The sequence below is a fragment of the Cebus imitator genome, unplaced genomic scaffold (genome assembly GCF_001604975.1).
Source record: "Cebus imitator isolate Cc_AM_T3 unplaced genomic scaffold, Cebus_imitator-1.0 Scaffold120, whole genome shotgun sequence".
Lineage (NCBI taxonomy): Eukaryota > Metazoa > Chordata > Mammalia > Primates > Cebidae > Cebus > Cebus imitator.
Genome location: NW_016107435.1, coordinates 3,568,336 through 3,595,568, shown reverse-complemented (window position 1 = coordinate 3,595,568; position 27,233 = coordinate 3,568,336). Strand labels below are relative to the sequence as shown.

The 27,233-nt window shown below is 40.4% G+C and overlaps 1 protein-coding gene across 4 annotated transcripts in view; it reads right to left on the bottom strand.

The window, feature by feature from the left end:
- Positions 1-483: 483 nt before the first annotated feature.
- The window catches only part of INTS10 (integrator complex subunit 10), a 33,128-nt gene continuing 6,378 nt past the window's right edge, over positions 484-27,233 (bottom strand). Inside the window, exons 7-18 of one of the 4 annotated variants that reach the window (XM_017539695.2) lie at positions 26,754-26,925; positions 25,498-25,667; positions 24,239-24,372; positions 21,848-22,001; positions 20,929-21,011; positions 19,718-19,870; positions 15,581-15,689; positions 10,117-10,196; positions 8,800-8,962; positions 6,728-6,821; positions 3,281-3,358; positions 484-919 (exon numbers count right to left, since the gene is read on the bottom strand). In XM_017539695.2, coding sequence (XP_017395184.1) covers positions 763-919; positions 3,281-3,358; positions 6,728-6,821; positions 8,800-8,962; positions 10,117-10,196; positions 15,581-15,689; positions 19,718-19,870; positions 20,929-21,011; positions 21,848-22,001; positions 24,239-24,372; positions 25,498-25,667; positions 26,754-26,925 — 1,547 coding nt within the window. In that variant the 3' untranslated portion in view covers positions 484-762. Of the gene's footprint in view, positions 920-3,280; positions 3,359-3,548; positions 3,967-4,217; positions 4,338-6,727; positions 6,822-8,799; positions 8,963-10,116; positions 10,197-15,580; positions 15,690-19,717; positions 19,871-20,928; positions 21,012-21,847; positions 22,002-24,238; positions 24,373-25,497; positions 25,668-26,753; positions 26,926-27,233 lie in introns of all 4 variants that reach the window. The other 3 variants (XM_017539697.2, XR_001828444.2, XM_017539696.2) reach the window with 3 other exon arrangements.

Genomic DNA, 27,233 nt, shown 5'->3' with positions numbered 1-27,233 from the left:
GGAGGCTGAGGTGGGAGGATTGATGGAGGCCAGATGTTTGAGACCAGCCTGGGTATAAATATTGAGACCTTGTCTCTATATAAAATTAAAAAAAAAAAAAAAAAAAGTGGGCATGGTGTGTGTACTTGTAGTCCCAGCTACTTGGGAGGCTGAGGCAGGAGGATTGCTTGAGCTCAGGAGTTTGAGGCTGCACTGAGTTCTGATCGTGCCACTACATTCTAACCTAAGCATAGAGTAAGACCTTATTTCTAAAAAATAGACTTCCTGAGTGAAAACATCTAATACTATGTTGCTATGTAATACTGACCAGAGCCTAACTATGGAAAATAAATCTTAAGGTCATGAAAGACATAGGTCTTTTAAGTATCCATCTTAGTAAAATTCATTACTCAATTCAATTATGCTGGATTTTTCCCCTTGCTATATGCTTACAAAAGAAGAAAAATGCACCTCTGTTCAAAAACTTGTAAGAATTCAAAGAAATTTTTAAAAACTTCAAATTTTAGGATGACTTTTATTTACAAAACAGACTAAGTCTTTTGTTTTACAAAAATTATAAAAAAATGACTTGACTCTTAAAAATAGAAATAGCTTCTCAGACTCTTGGGAACTACTTTTAAGCAACCGAGCAGTTAGAACTCAGATGGTTTTCTTCTTTGTAACAGCAACAATGACCACGGTTGTGTGCCATGTCAGTTACTGCTGTGTGTCTTCAGCTAAAATTACACAGCCCCAAGCTGTCTCTGGCAGAAAGGTCTCCACTCAGGTCAGAGTCTGAAGGAGCAAGATCTTCTCATTAATGCAGAACCTGTGCAGAACCACCATCAGATTCTCTCCACAGCGGGAGACCTGGCGCTCCATGGCCAGGCGAAAGTCCTCCTTCACGCCTTTGGTGATGCCTCGAGTTACCGTGTGGTGCCTGAGGTCAGTGACAGGGAAACAGACAAAGACCAGGGATTAGCACCAGCATCACTGATCACTGCTACTTGGGTAGGAATAAAACCTGCCCCATATCTAAGTTAAGATATTTTTTAAAAGAACAAAAGAATAGCTGCCACCAACCAAACGTTCCAACCCATTCCTTTTCAGAAAGACTTAAAACTAGTCAGACATCTTACCCACTCTATAAAAGATTATTCCAAACATTTAATTGTCCAATAAAATGCTACCTGCTTTGCCTTTGAATCCTGGAAGCTCTGTTATGCTTCCCTACTGCTGACTAGTACACAATTCAGTAACTTAAGGACAAATGGGTCCAATCCACACTGGCTACAGAGGGCTTGTGTCCAGCCAGGCCAGGAGACCCTCCAGAAATAGCAGCAAGGAGGAAGGAGACCTGAATAAGCCCATCATGCAAGTGAGCCCCTCCCATGGCCCCTGCAGCTGGTGCTCCCAGAAAGGTTCAGGGCTCTTGCACAGCAGGGGTCACAAGCACATCTGTTTCCCCAGGACACCAGAATAGGGCAGCTCCTCTAAATGCTGTGCCCATCTAGACTCTCATGTGTTGGACAAAATGAAGGGGGAGCTGGGGTCCCGACACAGAATGTGGCACAGGTCAGGAGAGAGGCAGAATCTCTGAGGACCAGAAGCAGTGGACTACATGGTCATAGGCTCTCTGGCACTCACAGGACACCTGCACGTGTATGGAAGGAGTGGTGGGGACACAGGCCAAAAAGGTCTCTACACCCCAAACGTTGTGCTTTAGAAAAAGAAATCACACATGAAATCCCAGGAAACAGAAGAAACAAAATGAAGAAAGGAAAAGAAAAATTGAGTAAAACTCAGTCAGTTCAGTTAAGAGGAAGGGAGTTTTATCTACTAGTTCAGCAATTTGGTGGACTTAGACAAAGAAGTCACCTCTGTTTCCCACCCTGCTGTCTAATTTCCCTCGCACAAAGTTATACGGATTGAAACCAAAGATTTTTATGACTCAGGGCTAGATAAAAGTGTTGAAATTACTCTAAAATGTTTCTGTTTTAAAAAACTTATATTAATTACCATATAAAGTAAGGACAACAGGAGTCACCAAGTTGTAAAATAACAGAAGGAAAAAACCAGCTTTGTTACATAAGCTATTACAGAATCTTCTGATGCTCATGGATGTTTTAAAGAGCTACCGGGGAAAACGGCATGGAGTAAATGTGGTGTGGAGTAAATGTGCAGTTCTTTGTGAATGTCTCTTGTCAAGTCTGGGTGGGTGGCTCCATAGTTAGGACACAGCATCCCACTGGGATTGATGTAAACCACTCATGCTGCCCTGAGATACTGCTCTTCTGGGTCCCAGGCTGCAACTTCAAACCAGGGCCGACCCTCTGACCAAGTGGAGGTTATTGGCATTGGCAGTTAGCTAAAGGCAAACCCTCCTTCTTTTCTTTTGAAATGGCGTCTTGCTCTGTCACCCAGGCTGAAGTGCAGTAGCATGATCTCAGCTCACTACAACCTCTGCCTCCCGGGTTCAAGCAACTCTCATGCCTTAGCCTCCCGAGTAGCTGGGATTACAGGCACATGCCACCACGCCTGGCTAATAAACCCTGCTTTTAAAAGCACTAAAAATATAACTAAATATTATATTTAATATAAATAAATAACTAAATGCTACATCCTGAAGATCAGGGTCCAATTGTACTATCTCCATATATACAGAGTGGCACAACTCAGTTATATTTCTATTAGAGCCTCTATCACTCCGGTGTTAGGATGAAGAAGAGAATTAGTAAGCTTTTGTGGTTTAAGAAAAGGATAAACGAGCTAATAAATGTGACATTTTAGCCTATCACATAGTTTCAGTTCAGAAAGGTAAGGTCTCAAAAAAACATCAGTAGCAGGAAGAAACCATACTTGTGCCTATTTAGATCCCAGGCAAGTAATTGCTAATAGGACCATAATGACTGGTCACTCATATGAATATACACAAAAATGTACTTAAAATAAATGTCAGCATCTTTAAATATATATGACTGAAAGCCTTAAGGTTTTGTCAAAAGAGAATCATAGTGCACCTGAGCTAATGTGCACTGAATTGATACAGTTTTATATAGCTTTCATTTTTTTTTCCAGATCCATAATGATTTTTAAATCGAACACAAACACACTGGCAACTTATGGATAAAAATAAGAAATGTTACAATATTACAACCAGATGGTTTGCCAAAATGCAGAACAAAGTAAAAAATAAATAAAGCATGAAAAAGAGCACTGAGGAACAAAGAGCTGAGAACCATGGGCAGTGAACATGTTGACAAACAGCACACTATGAGCGGGCGTTTATTCCACTTGGTACCTGTCAGCAGTCTGTATGCTGGGCTGAAGCACAGGTAAGAATTCCTGCTGCAGCAACCCCATGGGAGGGCTAGAAGGCCTTAAAAAAACAGCAAACAGCAGCATTCAAACACCCACACCGACTCACCCTGCACTGCAAAAACAACACTCCAGAGAAAATACACAAGACTGGAAGCAGACTAAACAGAAACTTGTTAACCTCAACAAGCCCCTGGCCACGGCTGGGTGTTTAAGGAGACTGGGGAGAAGCTAGCCAGCCCTCACTGCACCTGCTGCTGCTGGTGCATGTCCAGAGTCGTCTCAGTTCCTGGTCCCAGAGCTCAGCCCCCTTGTGATGTGGTATAAAAAGTGGCCAGGGAGAAAGAGGACGATGGAATGTAGCTGAATGGCAATAGGGGGCAGGGGCAGCCTTTGAGAAGACACATTTTCAAAGCCAGCCTCTTTAATTTCCACTTTTCTCATGGTGTACCAGTCCCAGCATTCAGCCTGGTGATGTCTGGTAGCCACCTTTAACAGGACTGCAGCCCCACTGGAGAGGACTTTCCAAGAGGATTAAAGGGTCTGGCAAAGTTTTTGATTTAAAAAAAAAAAAAAAAAAAAAAAAAAAAGGTGAGTTTGAATTTCAAAAACGTATTGAGAACAGATGAGGGGAAAATAAGAGTCCGGGACCCATGGCTGTGCGGAATTCTGTAACAACAAAGATTTAGTGTATTAGCTGGTGATCACCTCATTGAACATTATCATTGACCCTATTCAGAGTATAAGTAGGACATTGTTTTCCATTTTAATCCACTCTAATACAACTAAGATACTGCATGTATCAGCATAGAAACATTTTTCTATCTTAAAATACTTAAGAGCAAAAGGTCTATATAACAGATAAAGAGCTTCTCCCTCCGTTGAGTCAAGCACCGGGTGCCCTCATGTTGGTACTGTACCTGCTTGCATCCCAGATGCCACAGCTAAGGCGGACTCAGCCTTACCCCAGGGGAGGAGTGCACATGCTCACAACATCTCTGCTACTCATCTGGAGGGACCACCCAAAAGGTCTGGAATGGCTTCAGAGAATTTGTTTGGAACCCAAAGGGAAAAGGAATTGACATTGTTTAATGAAGATTCCAACCATTCCTCAGTTAGGAAGAGCTCTCTGTCTTAAGCAGTGTGCTTCTACCATGTTAATTTAGGCATAAGCAATTAACTTTGAGATTCACACAGTGAAGACTGGGCAAATCTCTACAAGGTCAGATTACTAGGGAATAATCCCTATTCTGGCTTCCAAACTGATGAAACTGCAGCTTCTTGTATAGAAAGTTAGAAGAAAGTAAGGGTTATGCCGATCAACGTGGGAGAGCCTAGTGTCATCCCTTAAAAGTTAGAAGTGCGTGATGGGTGTCCTTTACACAAACAGTTCCAAACACCTTTCCCTGTGATGCTAGCTAGTACCCAACACTCCCCTGCTCTCGTTCCTCATCCTAGGGATTGTCCGCATGGACTTACGTCACTGTTCAGCTCAGTAAAAACTGGTAAAAGAAGAACGGTTCAGTACAATGAAGACTGAGGTTCAGCTGTTGATTTTTTGACAATCCATCTCTCACACTTGCACAAACAGTTAAGCATTATCTAGGTAAAGTGATAGTCATCTGTAGGTTTAATCCTATCTACACAGACTTGGGTACCACTATGGCTGTCTCTATATTAATTTGTTCTTATGGTGACTCCTGATGAAAATTAACTAAACAGCTTTATTCAGGGTGCATTTGTATACCCAGTTTCAAAGTCTAGAAAACAAATCACAATACAAAAGGGGTTACCTGGGCTCCCGTATCCAAAGGTAATCTTTATCCCCAAACACTGTTAAGAATATTTGGAACAACAGAGTTATTCTTCCCATAGTTTTGATTCACGATCTTAGAAAAGTAAATGGAGATGGGAAGATGCCAGTCCTTGTCCATCCTGCTTAAGCAACCCAATGCAGAAAGGGCTCATGTATTTTTAAAGAGAACATTGTTCTTTTATTTTAAAAGTTTAAATTTAATAACAGTAAGATGAAAGGAAAAAAATAAAACTTAATCTTTCCATTCTTGAGAATGGATTCCAGGAGACCCTATTCCTGCTAGACATAAAAAGAAATGTTTGTTATGCAGCAAATTACTAAGGTTACAGAAATCTAAAATGAACATTTCTTCTTTCTCTAGACATTTTTCTAAGACTATCAAGATAGAGCAAGACGTGGTTTTGCTTTCAACAACTGAAAACTAGTTTCTTCCACAATTGAGGGAAAAAGAAAAATGTTTGTAGCTTTAGCGGTACTTTCTTCTCGCTCAGGGTTCGGTCTCTTGGAGAAACTCTAACACTGACTTACAGACACACTGAATGTGCAGGAAGCAAAGGAGGAAGTATGAAAATAAAACTTCACGTGGCATTTACAGCAGAGAGGATATATTACCCAAACTACAATGAGGATTGAAGGAGAGAAGCAAGATTTATGAGCTATTTAAAAATCATAAATGGTCACTAATTTGGCATTTTAATTTGGGCGAACCCAGAATTTTAGTAACATCCCGTGGGTGAGGGGAGGATGATGGAGACCAACCACTGGCACCATCATTTCTTGACAGGTGTGTTCTCAGAGGCACTACACCTGTCTATTTTATTAATACTTCATATTATGTAAGTAATGAAGATTGCATAGGAGGGCTTCCTAGATAGTTTATAAATAAAAAGTCTAGTTTTTTCTAAAGAATTTTTCTAACCCAGCACAATTTTAATTAAGTACAGCTGTTTTTTTTGTTTTTTTTTTTTTTTGAGACGGAGTTTTGCTCTTGTTGCCCAGGCCGGAGTGCAATGGTGCTATCTTGCCTCACTGCAGCCTCTGTCTCCTGGGTTTAAGCAGTTCTCCTGCCTCAGCCTCCTGAGTAGCTGGAATTACAGGCACCTGCCACCATGCCCAGATTAATTTTTTTAAATTTTTTTTTTTATTTTTAGTAGAGATGGGGTTTCACCATGTTGGCCAAGTTGGTCTCTAAGTCCTGGCCTCAGGTGATCCACCAGCCTCCACCTCCCAAAGTGCTGGGATTACAGGCGTGAGCTACCTTGCCCGGCCATTCAGCTGCTCTTAATTAAAGGCACTCTGTGCCTAATCAGAAATTTACAGAATCACCCTGTAAATTTTTTTAAAGGAAAAGTTATCATGAATGAGACTTTTGCCTGTGAAAAAGTTGCAAATGTGACAAAAATACCCCAATTTAAGCAAAGTGTTTGAGAAATGTAGTTAAGGAAGTGCGAGTCTTTCAAAAGGTACCCAGAATCAAACTGACTGTCAAAACGGAGACCAGGTTCAAAGTCCTTTGTATTAAATTTTTGATAGGTATAGACATTTACAAATACTTCATACAAAGACACAAAAGGTGAGCACTCAGCATGGAAGAGCAAAAGAGAGCATACTTACTTGATCAGCATTCCTTGATTGGGTAGTAATTCCAGATGAATTTTCCCACCTTCCTGAGTTCTCAAGTAGGCAAATTCCTCCAGCATATCAATATCTGCAGGCCAGATCAGGTTAACCACATCTAAAAAAAATGGTACCAGTTCTCTCTGATGAGGAAATGGGGTCTCAGCAATTGAATAACTTGCCCATCACCATCCCACTATCTGCAGATTCCATATTTGAACCTAGATCTGTCGGATTCCAAAACCTGATTCTCTTTTTTTTTTTTAAGACAGAGTTTTGCTCTTGTTGCCCAGGCTGGAGTGCAATGGCACAGTCTCGGCTCACCACAACCTCTGCCTCCCAGGTTTGAGCGATTTTCCTGCCTCGGCCTCCTGGGATTACAGGCACCTGCCACCATGGCAGGCTAATTTTATATTTTTACTAGAGACGGGGTTTCTCCATGTTGCTAAGGCTGGTCTTGAACTCCTAACATCAGGTGATCTGCCCACCTCAGCCTCCCAAAGTGCTGCATTATAGGTGTGAGCCACCGCACGCAGCCTCCAAAACATGATTCTTATACCCACCAAACTCCCCTGTACTGATAATTCTTGGCATGAGACATGCCAGGCTAAAGGGCATGAGGAGATGTTTTCCATATGGATGATAATTAAATACATGGTCCAAGAGCAAACTTTTTTTGTTTTCTTAATAAGAAATGAGAGACGTGGCAAAAGTAGGGAGGGTCATTTGGTGTTACAGAACATGACATTCATAAAAATAAAATGATTACTTCTTCATAGCTGGGGTGCAAGGATTTTTAGATGCATCAGGGGAGGAAGCTTCTGCAAGTCACCCAAATTTTATGCAAAATGTCGATGACATTCATATACGCATTTTTCTAGTGAAAAATTACGTTAACTTTCATCAGATTCTCAAAAGATATCTGTCCTAAAAATGGTGAAAAACTATTATTTTGGTCTGGCAGGGTAGTGCACGCCTGTAGTCCTAGCTGCTCAGAAGGCTAAGGCAGGAGGTCACTTGAGCCCAGAAGTCTGAGGCTGTAGTGTGCTATGATCATGCCATGATACTTGAGCCTGGGTGACACAGCAAGACCCTGACTCTAAAAAAATAAAAACTGGCCAGGTGCGGTGGTGCACACCTGCAATCCCAGCACTTTGGGAGATCGAGGCGGGTAGATCACAAAGTCAAGAGATGGAGACCATCCTGACCAACATGGTGAAATCCTGTCTCTACTAAAAATACAAAAATTAGCTGGGCATAGTGGTGTGGGCCTGTAGTCCCAGCTACTCGGGAGGCTGAGGCAGGAGAATCACTTGAACTTGGGAGGTGGAGGTTGCAGTGAGCCGAGATCACGCCACTACACTCTAGCCTGATGACAGAGTGAGACTCCGTCTTAAAAAAAAAAAAAAAAAGATTAAATAAAAAAAATAAAAACTATTGCTGTGAGCACCTGAACAAGAAGATCATTTACATTCCTTGCAATTCAAAAATAATTGGTAAGATAAGCAATGAAGTAAAAACACTCAAACTGATAAATAACCTTTAACTCAAAGGTCTTTCCCTAATAAACAGTGTGAAGTAGAGCATTACCTAACATTAGAAGCAGCTCTTGGGCTGTGCAGCATCTTTGGTGGGTACTCATTGGGAGAAAAGACAGCTGTGGCAGGGTGCCCTAACAAGAGATTGCAGGGCACAGCCACTGTCCCGAGAGGCCACAGGAGGCATGCTTTGATAAGATGGAAGAGGAACTATTAACATATCCATGGCTAAACCAGCCAAGCTGGACCTATCAGCAACCTGTAGGCTATCACTGTAGGCATCTTGGCCTTCTTAGAAGCCAGCTAGCAGTGGATGGAAGAGGGTTGTGAGTTCCCAATTCTTGAATCATGTCATTTACAACTTTCACAAGATCAACTCCTACAGCCCCGGTTTTAGTCCCCATTCCTTCTCTTCCCCTCCAAAATAGTAAAAATCATTATTTCTATCCAGAACGGTTCATTCATTTTTGAACATGTATTCATTCTAAAGAAAATCAGAATGTGTTATGCTTAAACAAGAAAAAAGGATACTTGTAACGTAATTGAAAAAATTCTCATATTGGAAATTTCCTTGTTGGCAAATTTTATTGACAGCTTTCAGGAAAAGGTTCTCGCCCCGTGGCCACTCTTGCTGAAGCAACACAATCACATGCCCCAGTGCCATGTCGTCTCTGTTGTCTGTGAAAGCTCTAAGCTGCAGTACAAAGATTTATACAAGACAGAAGGAAAAGGAAGTCACAGGGTTATCTGAAATACACCAAACATCACTTTCTGAAAACATGATCTATATGCAAATGTGTGATAAAGGTCATTAGAGTAAGAAGGAAACAAAGTCATAACCAAATGGCTGGTAAACATCACAGTTGCCTCCTAAGGAGGGTGGATTCTAACCATCTTTTGTTAGAAGCCTCAGACTCCCTCTGGGCTGTGCACAGCCACTGGCAGTGTATGTAGATGGGAGTTAGATACAGGTGGGACTGAAGTTTTTGCATATGGGTAGAGAACATTGATTTATCCTGTGTAACGGAGAAATGAATCTGGAGATTTCTTTGAAGGGAAGCAGATGGGAGTAGAAGGTGGGCAAGAGCCATCCAGGAGAGAGCTATTCAGAGAGAACATGGGACTGGGGAGAAAGAAAGGCAGTGAGCTACAAGGAAATAAGCACTAACGTGAACTAGAGAAATGGTCAAAGGAGGTTTTGTTTTAAATGAGCTATTATGCATAAAATCACACTTTATATTTTTTCTGTTGTCCCAAGTGATAGAGATGATGAGTAAAGTTTGGGAGTTACTGCACTAACGTGGAGACCCAATGTTTTACTCTGGCCAACAAACCTTGAAACGATTAGGCCTCCCTGCTCTAAGGCTCTGCTCTCTACCTGCAGCCAAGGGCCCTGGTGTTCTTTCAAGTCCTGGAACTTTCCCAACACTGTTGGGTTGTGACCGGTGTTGATCTCAACACCTCACATGCTTCATCTAGCATATCTTTACAATGACAAACTCATCATCCCTCTGTGAACCCAACCGCAAGCTGTATTCTCTATCTTTGTAGGTAATATATTTATATTCATAAAATATTTACCGAACACAACAACGGTCCAGGTTATTTGCATATCTGTCCCACTATCACGCTTTTCGAGGATGGGGAGAATTTCCCACTTCTCTTTGCCTAGTGTAGTCACTATTTAATTAAGGTTTGTTAATTACTAGCCCATGAGCTTTTCTAATTGTACTGGCCTGCCCTTGAAAGTACTAAACTAACAATCCTTAACAAGGCTCTCACGTTTTCAAGTCATAAGAGTAATATGTGAAATTAAATTTTTTTCAAGCTCATCAAGTTTAAGCTTACCTTAAAACAGGCTAACATTAAATGCAGGCAGTATGGCATGATAGCCTTGCTGGTACAAGGCAGGAGCTTCAGATCCAAACCTAACAGAAGTCCACAATGTTACATTAATGTCCATTATTATCAAAGAAAACGGCTTTGAAAGGCAAATGTTTATGATGTTTTCATTAAAAAAAAAAACAAAAATAAGAAAACAAAAGGATACACAACTGTCACATGAATTCAATTATAGTTGAAACACAATTATACTTTATGATGGGGAAATTGGCTTTTGATAGTCTCTAGATTTCATTTATCGATATTCTTTCCTAAACTTGTTTAAATACTTTGAATGATAAAATATTTTAAATATACAGAAAACTATATAGAGAGACTATGATAAACACTGGTGTGCTTACCACTCAGCTTCATGAAGTGTTAATATTTTAATTTTAAACAATTCTAATATAAATGATCACAAAATCAGTTAAAGCCTATTGTGTATCCTTCTCTGATCCCATTCTCTTCTATCCCAGAGGTAGCCATAATTCTGAAGGCAGTGGTGGTCATTCCTATGAATATTACACACTTCTACCACAGAAGTTTGTATTTATAAACAACACTGGATTGTTTTGCATGCTTTCAGTCTACTATATAAACGGTGTCACAGTATATGCATCCTTCTGCAAATTGCTTTTTCTACTCAACTTCACGTGGTTCAGATTTATCAGTTGATCCATATCAATCCATGTAGCTCCCGTTCATTCATTTTCAGTGTTACATAGTATTCTGTTGTCTACATATATCGTAAATGAGGCATCCATTCTTTTTATGGTGGAGGTTCACACTTCCAGTTTTTCACTATTACAATGTTAAATATACATTCTTACGTATTCTTGTACATTTATGGAAATTACTGTAAGCAATGGCTTTCAAAGCAAGATCCCAGTCTTTTCTTTACGGTCTGTGTTCTCTATGGCTGCTATCTTTCTCTACTCACAGGCAAGTAGCAAGAAATAAATACATTTTTTACATGGGATCCTGTAAACACATACTTACATAATGTGATATATCCAAAACTAAAGGTGCATTAAATAATACCCTCTCTTCTTATCTGAGATGTCTTTTAAAATATTATTAAATCCTATCTTATTGTAAAAGAAAAATTGGGGTTGAACCTCATGACCCAGTAAACGAAGACTCATAGCTTGAAAAACATTAATCTAAGGTATATTAACTAGGAGGCGAGGTATATATAATAATTAGGTAATTAATGTGAAGTTGGTTTCCAGAATGGTTGCACGACTTTGTACACCTTCCAGAAGCACATGGGCACTGTGTTCCTTCACATTCTAACAGTCATTGTTATCTCTTCAATTTTTGCATTCTGATGTGTGTGAAATGGTAGGTTACTGTTTTAATCTGAATTGCCCATATGCCTAATGTTGAGAATCTTTTCAAATAGTTTTTGGCCATTTGGATTTCTGTTCCTGTGAATGTGTTGTTCCTGTCCTTTCCCTATTTTTCTATGGGGGTTGGTTAATTGCTTCCTATTGGTCTGAAGGAGCTCTTTCAAAACTCTGGATACTAAGTGTTTGTTGATTCTGTGTGATAGAGAATTTTCTGGCAGTCTATGGCTTATCTTTTCACTTTGACTGTAATAGCCATTGCTGGTATTTTAATTTTAATGTGATCAAATTTACTAATCTTTCTATTTTTAAGTTTTCTTCTAAAAGTTTAGAAGTTTTGGAGTTTTTGCTTTCACATTTCAACCTTAAAATTTAGAGGATGTCTATGTAGTGTGAAGGAGGGGAAATGTTACTATTTTATTGTCATTTTTTACATTTGGAAAATAAACTGTTCTAGTACCACTTACTGAATAAATTCATTCTTCCCCCACTGAATTTTAATGTCATCTATTTCTCAGTTTTCTATGCTGTTCCACTGGTCAATCCCTGTGCCAATACTACCCTATCTTAATTACTAAAACTTGGAAATAAGTCTTGATGTCAGCTAGGTCACTCTTATCCACCTAATTGGTTTCTGGAAGGCATATAAAGTCATAGAAATTAAGTTAGCACTACCAAGTTGAACATGTCATTTATCTAATAATTATAAACCTTGCCTCTTACTTGTACACCTGAGATCAGTGTTTCTCCAGCTGGCAGTCTTCATCTACAGGGTCATGAGTTTCAACAACAAACTTTCTGTTCTACAGAAATACTTAATTTTTGAAGAAGCCTGGGCTAGATTTTTTTTTTAACCATTCGTTATAGAAAACTTAAAACATATACAAAGTAATGTGCTCTAGCAGAATTGGTTGAAAAGTCTTTCCTTTCCCTATTTGAATTACTTTGATGCCTTCATTGAAAATCATTTGATCAATATGTAGGTCTGTTTCTGGATCCTCCATTCTTATATCAATATTTTGTCAACTCTGTCTTGACTATTATGCTTGGATATTAAATCTTGTTATTACGTAGTATAAGTCACTTGTGTCTTTTTTAAAACTGTTTTGACTGTTCTAGATTATATAATATTTTCACTGACATTTTAGAATCACTTTGTGAACTTCTACCAAAAAACCTCCCAAAACCATAAAGTCTGCTGTAATTTTGGTTGAAATTGTATCTAATCTATAGATACATTAGGGGAGAACTGGCACCATAATAATAATTGAATCTTCTGATCTAGAAATATGATCTGTCCATTTTCAAAAATCTTTAATTTTTCTCAGAAATGTTTTGTGATATTCAAAGTGGAGGTTTTGCATATTTTTCATTAAATTTACCTCTAAATATTTTATGGATTTTTTTTGATGCTATTAGAAATGGTATCTTAAAAAATTCATTTTCTAACTGCTTATTAATAGCATATAGATTGAACTGAGTTTTTTATACACTAAAGTGTCTTGGAAATTTCTTTTTCTTTTTTGAGACAAGGTCTCACTCTGTTGCCTAGGCTAGAGTGCAGTGGAACAATCTTGGCTCACTGAAATCTCCGCCTCCCAGATTCAAGTGATTCTCCCACCTCAATCTCCTAAGTAACTGGGATTAAAGGTGTGTGCCAATACACCTGCTTAATTTTTGCATTTTTAGTAGAGATGGGGTTTTACTATGTTGGCCAGGCTTGTCTCAAATTTCTGGTCGCAAGTGATCCGCCTGCCTTGGCCTCCCAAAGTGCTGGGATCAGAGACGTGAGCCACCACACCCGGCCTTGGGAACTTGTCAGATTCCCTCAAGTTTTCTACATAGCCAAATGTGTAACTGTGTTGGTTTCTTCAGACAGGGAAATCTTTCTCTGTTGCCAGGCTGGAGTGAAATGACGTAATCATAGCTCACCATAGCCTTGACCTCCTAGGCTCAAGCAGTCCTCCTGCCGCAGCCTATAGAGGGTAGCTGGAACTACAGGTGCACACCACTAAGCCTGGCTAATTTTTAAATTTTTTGTAGAGATAGGATCTCACTTTGTTGCCCACGGTGGTTTGAGCTCCTAGGCTCACGTGATCCTCTTGTTTCAGCCTCCCAAAGGGCTTGGATTACAGGCGTTAAGTTATCATGCCCGGCCAAAACATGTAACCATGAATAAAGGTAGTCACATCTGTGAAGTCTTTTAAATCTTTATGCTTTATTCACTTTTCTTGCCTGCTGTACTGCCTAGAATTTCCAGGATATTGAACAGAAGTAGAGAGAGCAGACATCCTTGTACAGTTTCTAATCTTAGTGGGCAAAAGCATTCGATATTTCACAGTTAAGTTTGATGTTAAAAAATAGTTTCCTTCTATTCCTAGTTTGCTAAGATTTTTGTTATCATGAAGTGATATTGAATTTTGTCTGTATCTACTAAGACAGTCATGACTTTTCTCCTTCTATCTGCTAATGAAGTGAATTACACTGATTTTTATATGTTCAAACACCCAAGCATTCCTGGAATACTTGGTCATAATATATTGTCCTTCTATATTGCTGTATTCAGTTTGCTTATATTTTGTTAAGGATTTGGCACCTATTATAATTCATGAAGGATACTGGCCTTTAAAGTTATTTTCTTGTGATGCTCTTGCTTCGTTTTGCTATCAGGGTTATTGTGTTGGCCTTAAAAAAATGAATTAGGAATCTCCCTCTATTTTCTGGTAAGAGTTTGTGTAGAATTGGTACTATTTCTTCCTAAATTCTTGATAGAATTCACCAATGAAGCAATTTGGACCTGAATTCTTTATGGAAGGTTTTTGATAACAAATTTAATTTCTTTAATAGCTAAAGGAACATTCTCTCTCTTTCTCTGTCTGTCTCTCTCTTTCTTTCTTTCAACAGGGTGTTGCTTTGTTGCCCAGGCTACAAGTGCTGTGCTGTGATCTCGGCTCACTGCAACCTCTGCCTCCCAGGTTCAAATGCTTCTCCCACCCCACCCTCCAGAGTAGCTGAGACTACAGCACACCCAGCTAATTTCTGTATTTTTAGTAGAGACGGCATTTCACCATGTTGCCCAGGCTGGTCTCCAACTTCTAGGCTCAAATGATCTGCCCGCCTTGGTCTCCCAAAATGCTGGGATTACAGGTGTCAGCCACCGTTCCCAGCAGAATGTTCTGATTTTCTATTTCATTTTTGTGTCAATTTTGGTAAACTGTGTTTTTAAGAAACTTTTTCATTGCATCTAAGCTGCTGAGTTTATTGGCATAAAGCTTTTCATAATGTATTCTTTTACTGTCCTTTTGATTTCAGTAGGATCTGTAGTGACATTCCCTTTTTCATTTCTGATATTGGTAATTTATGTTCACTTTCCTCCTGATCGATCTTGTTAGGGGGTTATCAATTTTATATATTTTTCAAAAAAACCTTCTAGTGTTATTAACATTCTCTATTTTGTTTTCTATTTCATTGATTTCTGCGGTTAGCATTACTCTTTCCAGTCATCTGTTTTCTTCAGATTTAATTTATGTATCTTTTTCTAACAAACTTACATCAGTTGTACATTTCGTTTTTCTAGCAATATGAAGCTTGAGCTGGAGCTCAGAATGGTTTCAGAGGGATGTGCTGACAGATACCCCCTAATTAATCATGTACACATTTTCCTAAAATTGTAAAGATAGGAAGAAGAATTCACTGAAACTCGTCAAACAGATAACAAACTCAGGAAGTGAAGACAGCTTTACAAGAAAGACATTTACAGCTGCTCATGAAATCACAGCCAAGGAAAAACTTGGAAAGGGATTAACTTTTTATACAATTTGGCAAGCCCTGCAGCAGTATTATCTCATTAGGAACTGTAAAACATTGTTCAGCCTTGGGTCCTAAAACTATTTTTCTTTTCTTTTTAAATTTTTTTAAGAGATGGGAGTCTCACCACGTTGCCCAGGCTGGTCTCAAACTCCTGGGCTCAAGCTATCCTCCTGCCTCACCCACCAAGTGGCTGAGATTATAAGTGTCAGCCACTGCGCCTGGCTTTTAAGCTATTTTTACAAAAATCATAATAAAACATGTCACTGTACCTTTTCTAAATTTAGGCTTTATTTTTGTGGGTTCCTCCTGGGATTTGCCTCCATCTTGAATGGGGAGTACCATGTAGCACATCAAATCGAGGACTTTTTCACATGTCATCTAAAGCAGAAAACACCAACAGGAACTAACTTGAAGCTTTCTGAACTGAAATCAAATAAACGAAGTACCAAAATATTTGCAGCATACAGTCAGACAATGTGTACATGGAGGTCTCTACTTCTATCTCTTTATGTGATCACTACTTGCCCAGCAGTGAACAATAAGACTCAATCTATGTACTAGACCTTTGAGGGAACAATAACCCATTCTTTGCTATTAAAAAACAAAACTTAAAAATTAACCAAGCACTGAGTACTGAGGTGTTCAACAGCGCAGCAGCAGCCAAAAGAAAAGATGTCCCTGCCCAAAAGACACTGACTAACACACTGCACAGAAAAACTAACAATAAAATATGTAGCAGAAGTCTAAGGGGTATGATACAGAGCATAACCTAAAACACAGGAGAAAAGACACACAGGTGAAACGAGCAGGAAAAGCTTCAGGCAGGAAGGTTATCTTGTTCTAAGCTTTAAAGAGAAGGATTTGGAATGCAGAAAAGAGGCCTTTAGAGCAGGAAAGGAAGATGGGGGGAAGGGCTGTGTATGGGTTTAGGTGATTTGCCTGAGGTCCAGAGGTTTGGTCTGGGACACAGATGAGATGCTGGACAGATGCAGTGCTGGTGGAGGAGAGGAGCCTCGACTGCCTCTGTGCAGGCTGGCATTGATCCCGACACTCAGCATCACCACTCCTTCGCTACCTACTCCAATTCTAACAACAATCAATTTCATGCAATGAGCCTTTCCTCTGTGTCAACAAACCCTTTCATTATTTCCATTTGCCAGATAAGAAAGTGGAACTTATTTTTTTTTTTCCTTTTATGCAAAAGGCCAGAGACTTCTTTGGGTCTCCAGGTAATTTTTTTTTTTCTTTAAGTTCAGGGATACATGTGCCAAACATTTGATTTGTTAGGTAAACATGTGCCATGGTGGTTTGCTGCATCTATCAACCTGTCATTTAGGTTTTAAGCCCTGCATATATTAGGTATTTGTCCTAATGCTCTCTCTCCTTGTCCCCACTCCCCAACAGGCCCCTCTCTCCTTGTCCCAAACACCCAACAGGACCCAGTGTGTGATGTTCCCCTCCCTGTGTCCATGTGTTATCACTGTTCAACCCCCAGAAGTGGGGCTTTAAACATATGCTTCCCAACTCTTTTCACATTGTGGCACACCCTGAAAGTAATCTGTGTGAGGCTGGTCAGGGTTGGCAGCAGTTGACCCTGGGTGGCCTCAGCAGCCCTAGGTCATGGCTGACTGCCCCAAAGGCTGCAGGATCCATATATTGGCACCTCAAGAACCCATCTATGCCCACAGGGTTGTGAAGCTCTAGTTTAGAGACAGGCAGCCTGGGAGTTGAGAACTTGAACTCGAGTTGGATAGGCCTGGGTGAGGTAACCTGACAACATCACAGAGCTAGCCAAGACTTGTACTCCAGAGCTGTGAGCTGCCATTTTCAATGCCCATCTCCAGCCAATCTTTTCTAGAAATCTTTCCTTGACTCTTTGGACCCAACAAAGAAAGCACCGTTCCCTGAATGCCTATTGTGCCTATGACTGGGGCCTACTGATTAATATTTGATTTTTAATTGACTTACACCTTATACTTTTTTCCCTAACTCAAACCATATGCCCCTGAATGCAGGGATCCCATATTCCCCACACCCTATTTTTACTCCTCACCCAACAGCGGGGTTCAACACTGAGCACCAAGAAAGCCAGTACTTCAGTTAAGTGGAATGATGAAAGCAGTATATTAGAAAGCAATGACCATAATTTTGTAGGGTTGGAAAAAGGGTTATAGGCCAAAAACTCAGTTAAAAGGCTGGATTATAGTGGTGACAATAGAAACACAAAGTAATATAGCAAAGAGATTAGTATCACACTGGAAGAATCAAAAGGATTAGCTAGAGTGAGAGTCCACCATGACTTGAAAGTTTTGTGTCTCAGGGCCAGTACTATGATCCGAGTGTCTGTGTTCCCACCAAAATTTGTGTGTTGAAACTGAACCCCCAATCTGAGGGCATCAGGAGGTACAGCCTTTGGGAGGTGAGTAGATGATCAGAGCAAAACCCTCATGAATGGGATTTGTGTCCTTATCAAAGAGACCCTGGAGTGCTCTCTTGTCCCTTCTATGAACTAGGAAGCAGGACCTCACCAGACACTGAATCTGCTGATGCCTTGTTGTTGGACTTCCCAGCCTCCAGAACTGTGAGAAACAAATTCCTGTTGTTTACAAGGCTTACCTTTCATGCTATTTGGTTATAGTAGCCCAAGCAGACTAAGACAGCTAGAGAACTAAGGACACTTACATCCGGACATATTGAGTCTGGGCTAAAGACAGGAAGTCGAGAATCATGTTAAGTCTGACACTGCCTATAGGCCTAATAGTGATGTACTCAGAGGTTGGAACTAAGCTCTCGAAGGGAAGAAGTTTATCTTGTTTAATTAAATCTACTAGTTTATATTGCCTACTACAATGAAGTAGTACACGGTGCAGCTAACTCTACATGAGATATGTATACTGGTGTGAGTAAATACGTGCTACCTTTTAAGTTCTTAAAAGGAATTAATTAAAACTTAGAATTAAGTAACTGATAGATGATACATAAATAATGGTGGAAAGGCATTTTCAATTTTGAATGCACATACTCCACACATTCTCAAATTGTTCCTTTCTAAAAATCATCATGACAAATTATTAATCATATTTCAGAGTTCAAGTTAAAAAAAATTTTTAGGATTTTTTTTTTTTTTGAGATGGAGTCTTTTTTTTTTTTTTTTGCTCTTGTTGTCCAGGCTGGAATACAATGTCCACCTCCCAGGTTCAAGTGATTCTCTTGCCTTAGCCTCCCGAGTAGCTGGGATTACAGGCACCCACCACCATGCCCAGCTAATTTTTGTATTTTTAGTAGAGACCGGGGTTTCACCATGTTGGCCAGGATGGTCTCAAATTCCTGACCTCGTGATCCGCCCACCTCAGCCTCCCAAAGTGCTGGGATTACAGGCGTTTAAGCCATGGCGCCCAGCCAAAAAATTTAGGGTTTTTAATCACAAAGTGATCAACAATATGTAGAGGGGTGGGAATAAATCCGTTTGTTGTGTTATGTTGTGGCCTTGAATTTATACAGTCCTTGCACACAGAACAACATGCTTATCGTTTTAATTGAATTCAAACATTTATTGCACTGTGGTAGGTATCATGAAAGTTCAAAGATAAAAACACAGTCCCCACCCTGTAGTACGCAGGGCTCAAAATCTCCTGGAGGAAAGACGCCCATTTATATATCTGCTCCTGCAACACTCCTATCAGCTGTTATGACTTTTTTTCTTTTTTTGAAACAGAGTCTCCCTCTGTCGCCCAGGCTGAAGTGCAGAGGCACAATCTTGGCTCACTGCACCCTCCACCTCCCAGGTTCAGGTGACTCTCCTGCCTCAGACTTTCAAGTAGCTGGGATTACAGGCACCTGCCACCACGCCGAGCTAATATTTATTTGTATTTTAGTAGAGACGGGGTTTCACCATGTTGGCCAGGCTGGTCTTGAACTGCTGAGCTAAAGTAAACTTCCTACCTAGGCCTCCCAAAGTCCCGGGATTATAGCCATGAGCCACCACGCCCAGCGAGTTATTACCATTGAAAGAGAGAATCTGAGGTTTGAGTAAGCTAAACACAAATCCTCCATTTCCCACTTAGTAATGGCCTTGTTTTTCCAAGTACAACAGAACAGAATAATGAAAAGATAATAAGGAAGTAATAATAATGAAAAGATAAATAATAAAAAGAAAAATCTTCCAACAAATGGAACAATGAACAAGAAACTTAAAAAGTACTGATGCCTAATTTCAGGGAAGTTGTAGTAAAGAGAAAATTACATAAAACCAAATCATTGTGATGTTCATTAGCAGATTACGCAATAAATCTAGGTGGAAAGATCAAACTGAAACACACTTGCACTGAATAAAAAAGCCACACTGGGCAAAGGAGAAAGCCCCGGTGGCCCCGTGCCCCTGCGGCCGGCATGTGAGCAGTACTCACTCTGTACTCCCCTAATGCAAAGTGGCACGTCGCCAGCTGGATGAGCGCCCTCTGATGCTCCAGGGTCCCCTGCCCTGTGATTGGTGGCTGAGAAATGGATCCCTGGAGAGCTGCTAAGTGATGCAGGCTGGCTATTGCCTTTTTATATTGACCCTAAGAAAGATCGAAAAACAAGGAGAAAAAAAGACGGCATTAAAAAACGAAATTAAAAAAAAAAAACAACCCTTCCAGAGTTCATTAAGCAATGAGCAAGCAACTATACAAAGAAGGTAGCTTGGTTTGATCATCTGAGGAAGAAATGGAGACTTAGCAATAGAATCAAATCAACTTAATTAAAGTCAGCTGGGAGTTCTTTACAGCATTACTTTATAAGGATGAAGATTTTTCTTTCTGGGGTTAGGTCTTCAGACTAAAGAAAATAACCAGGCCCTTTGATCCAGCACATTTTGGATGTGACATTTCTTTAGAAATATTTTGCTACAAGCACCACGTCTCCTTTATGAAGGACAGAAGCAGCAACCTGCCCATTCCAACAGCAGCTCATTGGTAAATTATCGACTCTCTCCGTCCTAGGTCTAAGATGCTGGAGAACAGTACAGCCAGGCAGACTCTACCAGTGGAGAGAGGAGGAGGGTGAGAAGTAATCCTCTTTTACTGAAAATTGAAAATCTTACTTCTACAGAGAGGTATGATTGGATATACCAAAGTAACACAAAAGGTACAGTCTTGTCATTTTGGAGTTTTTGTTTCATTTTGTTTTTGAGACAAGGTCTCACTGTCACCCAAGCTGGAGTACAGTGTTGCTATCATGGCTCACTGCACTTCTGACTTCCTGGACTCAAGTGATCCTCCCACCTCAGCCTCCTGAGTAGCTGGAGGTATAGACACATGCCACCACACTTGGCTAAGTTTTTTATTTTGTAGAGACAGGGTCTTGCTATGTTGCCAGGTCTGGTCTCGAACTCCTGGGCTCTAGCAATCCTCCAGCCTTGACCACCCAAAGTACTGGGATTACAGGCATGAGCTAATGCACCCAGCCCAAAATTGTTTTGAAAGGAAAGTGGACCATACCCACTCAGCCACTCAAGTCAGAACAGGTGTAAGCAGGCTGGCCCAAGAGGGAAGATGACACATCATGCATGTGAAAGCTGGTTTGCCACGATAACCATCCCGTACAGACACAGGAACCTAAAATACATTTAATACTCTACCTGATAGATGATCATATCAGTGAGGAAGATTCTTAACCAAAGCCAAGTATCCGTCTTCCAGGCCAAACAAATTCTTGTAAATTCTGAGTGAGAATTCAAAAGCAAATTTACCAAATATATATAGCTATAGCACAGAAGAAGAAAACAAACTAACAAATCCAGTAAGAGAGGGCAAACTACCAAAAATATATAGTAACTTTGCTTTGATTTCTAAAACACTGCTCTAGAATTTCAAGGCAAGAAGAAACACATAACACTTATTGGTAATACACAAGTAATATCTTTTGGCCCCAAACATGCAGCTTTAGGAAGGCAGCAGTAAGAAAGACCTAGAAGCACAAAACAAACTGGGTGAACAAAGGCCAGTACTACAAATATTTACCAGAAAGTCCAAAACCTCTCCCTCAAGCTCCACCCCTACCTGAATTATACCCTCAGAGCAGGAGCTAAAAGGTAGATGGTCATTTGAAAATTCACAACTGATAAGGTATCCTGCTCAGAAAAAAATGCTATAAAATGCAGGAACTGGCTGGCTGTGGCAGCTTATCCCTGTAATCCCAACACTTTGGGAGGCCCAGGCTGGTGGATCATTTGAGGTCAGGAGTTCAAGACCAGCCTGGCGAAACCCTAACTCTACTGAAAATATGAAAAATTAGCTAGGCATGATGGCACATGCCTGTAGTCTCAGCTAGGCTGAGGCAGAATTGCTTGAACCCAGGAGGTACAGGCTGCAGTGAGCCAAGATCATGCCATTGTACTCCAGCCTGGGCGACAGAGTGAGACCCCGTCTCAAAAGAAGAAAAAAAAATGCATGAACTACTGTAGTCAACTTAATTTGCCATAAGTGACTTGACGTTTCAAGTAGCACAATGATTTTATATAAAACCTTAAATAGCACCAATGACATGCGCTTTCTTACCTTTGTCAAGGAATTCTAGGGAATACAGCAACTCCCAGCTCTCCCTGGCCCATTTAAAGCTTTCTAACACTTCAACGGAGTTAGCGAGTTCCGCTTTATTAACAACAATGTGACGATTTCTTCCTTTTGCTGAACAGTCTTCATCGTCTGAACTCTGCTTAAAGAATGTGGAGAACGTGGTTAATTCAGTTATAAATATAGTCCTATATGGAAACATTATTGCTGCCAGCTTTGCCCATTACATGAATTTCATATCAAAGGATACCACATACATAGTATTTTTTTGAATTTAACAATTTAGCTTTGAAAATTAAGATATATTTTTTGTCTTTATACTCTCACACATTTCCATTTTTACTTTTAAAATGGAGTGAATTTCTTTTCTGATGCTAAATTCTTATGTTTGCTTGTGGTGGTTTTGGAGCAAAGTTTAAAAAATATCAGTTTTATGAAAGTCAAAATTTAGATTTTTTACATTGACAGATACAACTTAAACAGCACCTGTTTATAGTTTACTTTTTTTTCTAATATGTGACATAATTTAACTGGCTTCCAAATAATGGTTTGGCATGTCCTAGGATAAAATTAAAGCCTGAGGCCAGGGTGCAGTGGCTCACGCCTATAATCCCAGCACTTTGGGAGGCCAAGGAGGATAGATCATTTGAAACCAGGAGGAGTTCAAGGTCAGCCTGGCCAATATGGCGAAACCCCATCTCCACTAAAAATACAGTTAGGCCAGGCGTGGTGGCTCAAACCTGCAATCCCAGCACATTGGGGAGGCCGAGGTGGGTGGATCACGAGGTCAGGAGATCGAGACCATCCTGGCTAACACAGTAAAACCCCATCTCTACTAAAAATACATAAAGTTAGACAGGTGTGGTGGCACACGCCTGTAGTCCTAGCTACTTGGGAGCAAAGTTTAAAAAATATCAGTTTTATGAAAGTCAACCTTAGGAGGTTGAGGGAGGAGAATCGCTTGAATCCAGGAGGCAGAGGTTGCAGTGAGCCAAGACTGCACCACTGTACTCCAACCTGGGTGACAAAGTGAGACTCTGTCTCAAAAAAAAAATAATAAAAATAATACAAAGTTAGCTGGGCATGGTGGTGTGTGCCTGTAATCCCAGCTACTCAGGAGGCTGAGGCACAAGAATCATTTGAACCCAGGAAGCAGGCGTTGCAGTGAGCAGAGATCGCACCACTGCGCTCTAGCCTGGGTGACAGAGTGAGACTCTGTCTCAGCAACAAAAAAAAATTAAGGCCTGCATCGTCTAAGAAATAATGTCAAAGAATAACTGTTAGTTATCTTTGGTTCACTGCGTATGACGTCCTTGCACTGGTCACCCCTCTCTAGCTCTCCTCCCCCAGTGCAAGGTCCTGGTCAGAAATTACTTTTGTCTGCACTTACCTAGTAACGCCTTCTGTATTTTACAATACAGATTTTTCGGGCTTCTTGTATCTTTGTGCAAACTTTTCCCTTTCAACAAAATCTACCCCCAATTACAACTGACAAAACCCTTCATCTTTCAGCACTGATTTCAAGTGTTGACTTCCTTCATGAAATATTTTTTGCATCTCCCCATAGGCTGTTCCTGCTGCCCTAAATGCTTCAGAGCTTTCCATTCTGAGGCCAGCACCCTGTACTGCACCCTGCTCTAGATGTCTGATGCAATTTTGGTTTTGTTCTTTAAATTGAATCAACGCCATTCGGTCAAAACATGTATAAGGAACTTATGGCATGGGTTCGTAGCCTCATTGCTGACCTTTTGGGTGGTCCTGTGCTGTGTGAGTGGCTCAGCAGCATCCCTGCCCCCTCCCCACCAGATGCTAACAGCAGACCCTCCCCACTAAGCTGTGACAACCAAAAAGGCCTCCAGACATTGCCAAATGTCCCCTGAAGGGTAAATCACCTCCAATGGAGAACCACTGACTTAGTGATTATTAATATATAGTATAATTTTAAAACCTAAGGTTTATCGATTCACCTCCAAAGCCATATTTTACAAAGATTCATCTCTAGCAAACTGTCCCATCCAATCTGTTAATAATTATATTTGAAAGCACTGGCCAGGCATGGTGGCTCATGCCTGTAATCCCAGCACTTTGGGAGGCTCAGGCGGGTGGATCATGAGGTTAGGAGTTCAAGACCAGCCTGGCCAACATGGTGAAACTCCATCTCTACTAAAAACACAAAAATCAGCTAGGCGTGATGGCAGGTGCTGGTAGTCCCAGCTACTCAGGAGGCTGAGGCAGGAGAATTGCTTGAACCCAGGAGGTAGAGGTTGCAGTGAGTTGAGATCATGCCACTGCACTCCAATCTGGGCGACAGGGCAAGACTCCATCTCAAAATACAAAATAAATAAATAAATAAATAAGAAAGAAAGAAAGCATTACCATGGTTTTTTCTCTTCCTTCAGCTAGTTTCCTTTTTTTATGGATGTGTTTGTTACGGTCAATTTCTACATCACCATACACGTTCGATACATCTTCAAGAAGAACAAGCGGAACTTGGTTTGGGGCATTAGGACCTAAGGATGGGGAAAAACACCAACACTTAAAAATGCAGCAAGGAAAGGAATACTTAAAATAAGAGAGAAGCTTACTCAACTGTCATGAGAAAGTCATGAAAAATATGTTCAGTGTGATCTCAATTAGGTAAACAAACAAGTAGATGCACATAGAAAAAAAAGACCATACAGATATATACCAAATTGTTAAAGACTCTCTGTCAGTGGTGGAATACAAGTGACAGTTCCTTCTTTGTATTTGTTATATATCTGCAAATTGTTTACAATGATCATGAATCATTAAAGTACCATAAAAGACTACCAAATTATACTTACATTATGGTTACAGATTCCAAACAAAATCTAAATATATGTAACATTATAAGGCAATACATAAAAACGACAGTTGTATTATTCTGGAAGAATTATGGGTGATTCCATTCTTTTATTTCTGTTTTTCAAATTTTCTACAGTGTATTTATGCATACACTCTAGATATACAAAATGTATATTTTAAATCTTTGCCTATTGTGATGTCTTCATGAAATCTACTTAAATATGTTTTTATATCTGCTGGCTTTTTGTTTTGTTTTGTTTTGTTTGAGATGGAGTCTTGCTCTGTCACCCAGGCTGGAGTGCAGGGTGCAATCTCAGCTCACTGCAGCCTCTGCCTCCCAGGTTCAAGCAATTCTCCTGCCTCAGCCTCCCAAGTAGCTGGGATTACAGGTGCCCACCACCATGCCTGGCTAATATTTGTATTTTTAGTAGAGATGGGGTTACACCATATTGGCTAGGCTGTTCTCAAACTCCTGACCTCAAGTGATCTGCCAGCCTTGACCTCCCCAAGTGCTGGGATTACAGGCATAAGCCACCGCGCCCAGCCTGCTGTTACCTTCAAAATAATGGCATCTGATATCTGTATTTAGTTGTGCAGTACCATTACACCCTTTGATATAGAAACTTCTAATGAAACATACTTACATAGAAACTAGCAATTAAGCCAAACTAAACAAAACTAAATTGCCAACTATAAAAAGGACGGGTACTGCCCCACGGTTGTTTGGATCCAACAACAGTGGATAAACACTTTCATCCTCTTCACCATCCCCGCCGTTTTTTTGGACACTCTAAAATTTGTAAACCAACCTTGGAAGAGAGACGGCTGTATGCTGTTGACATACTGGAACGCATTCTTAAAGAAGACCAGCATGGTGGAATATACTACTTGGTTTTTATATTTTGCATGTGCTTCGCTATCGAAGTTATTCATGTATCTGCAGAGATCCTTCATTCTATGCAAAATTTCTCCGTAGCTTCTAAAAAAGAAGGAATGATAAAACTTACTCGATTACTCTGGGCTGGTCAGCAAAAGGTCTAAAGAAAAGCTCTGGTGGTACCATTACATGTACCAAACGTTGCTCTAGGTATGTGAAATTATTCTTACTGTGCAATATAAATGGCAGCTCTTCCCTTCTGAATTAGGGCAGTGATCAAGATTTCATGACACAAACATGCTAAGTAGCTTCTCTTTTCTCTGAAGTAGCAAGGAGAGGTCCAAACACAACATCGTCTTAAGAGTTCATATTTCAGTTAGAAATCTGTTCTTTTTTTTTTTTTTTTTTTTTTTTTTTTTTTTTTCTTTTTCGGGAGACAGGCTCTCACTCTGTTGTCCAGGCTGGAGTACAGTGGCGTGATTTTGGCTCATCGTAGCCTCTGCCTCCTGGGTTCAAGTGATTCTCTCATCTCAGCCTCCTGAGTAGTTGGGACTAAAGGCACAAACCGCCACGCCCAGCTAATTTTTTTACTTTTAGTAGAGATGGGGTTTCACCACGTTGGCCAGGCTGGTCTCAAACTCCTGACCTCAAGTGATCTGCCTTCCTCAGCCTCCCAAAGCACTGGGATTACAGGTATGAGCCACTGTGCCTGGCCAGAAATCTTTTGATAAAATGAAAAACTACCCTCTTTTGCGTAAGTATTGAGTGTCACAAAATTTACCCAAAAAGTATACTTATGCATTATACAGTTGTTTTGTTTTTTTGAGACAGAGTCTTGCTCCATCACCCAGGCTGAAGTGCAGTGGCACAATCTCTGTGAACTGCAACCTCTACCTCCCAGGTTCAAGCAATTTTCCTGCCTCAGCCTCCTGAGTAGCCGCTATTACAGGTGCATGCCACCACGCCTAGCTAAGTTTTGTATTTTTAGGAGAGATGGGGTTTCACCATGTTGGTCAGGCTGGTCTCCAACTGCTGACCTCATGATCTGCCCACCTTGACCTTCCAAAGTGCTGGGATTACAGGCGTGAGCCACCATGCCTGGCCTACACAGTTTTAAAAAGCATGTTTTTGTTTTTATAAAGATCCAAAAAAAGCAATAGGTAATTCTGGAAATAAACTATTTATTACCGTCTTCCTTTATCCATTTGCCATTCACATCTCATTCCAACAACATTCAAAATCTTAAACAACCTCTCCCAAGGGTCCACGATCTGGGATGATTTTTCCGTCAGCCCTTCTATTATGTACTTCTGAGAGCTACGTTTGCTAGGTGACATTAAATCAGATGTATCCTGGGCACCTGAGATGTAAGAAAAAAGTAACCTACAATTAACATTATGACTTACTGTTGATGTGGTGCCTGATAAACAAAGTCTGACTCCCCATGCAAATACAGAGAGTACAGAATCCCAACACATTTATGTTTTGCTCAAGGACCCACAACAGGCCACTGGTATAAGCAGGAAGTAACTTCCCCTACTTCATCATGATTCATGTATAATGTTCCATGCAATAATAGTACATCTCAGCCAGAACATTGTTTTGATCAATGGGTGGCATTGGTTCCAGAAAAGCCTCATCTCTTAACCATAGTATTTTTTTCTAGAT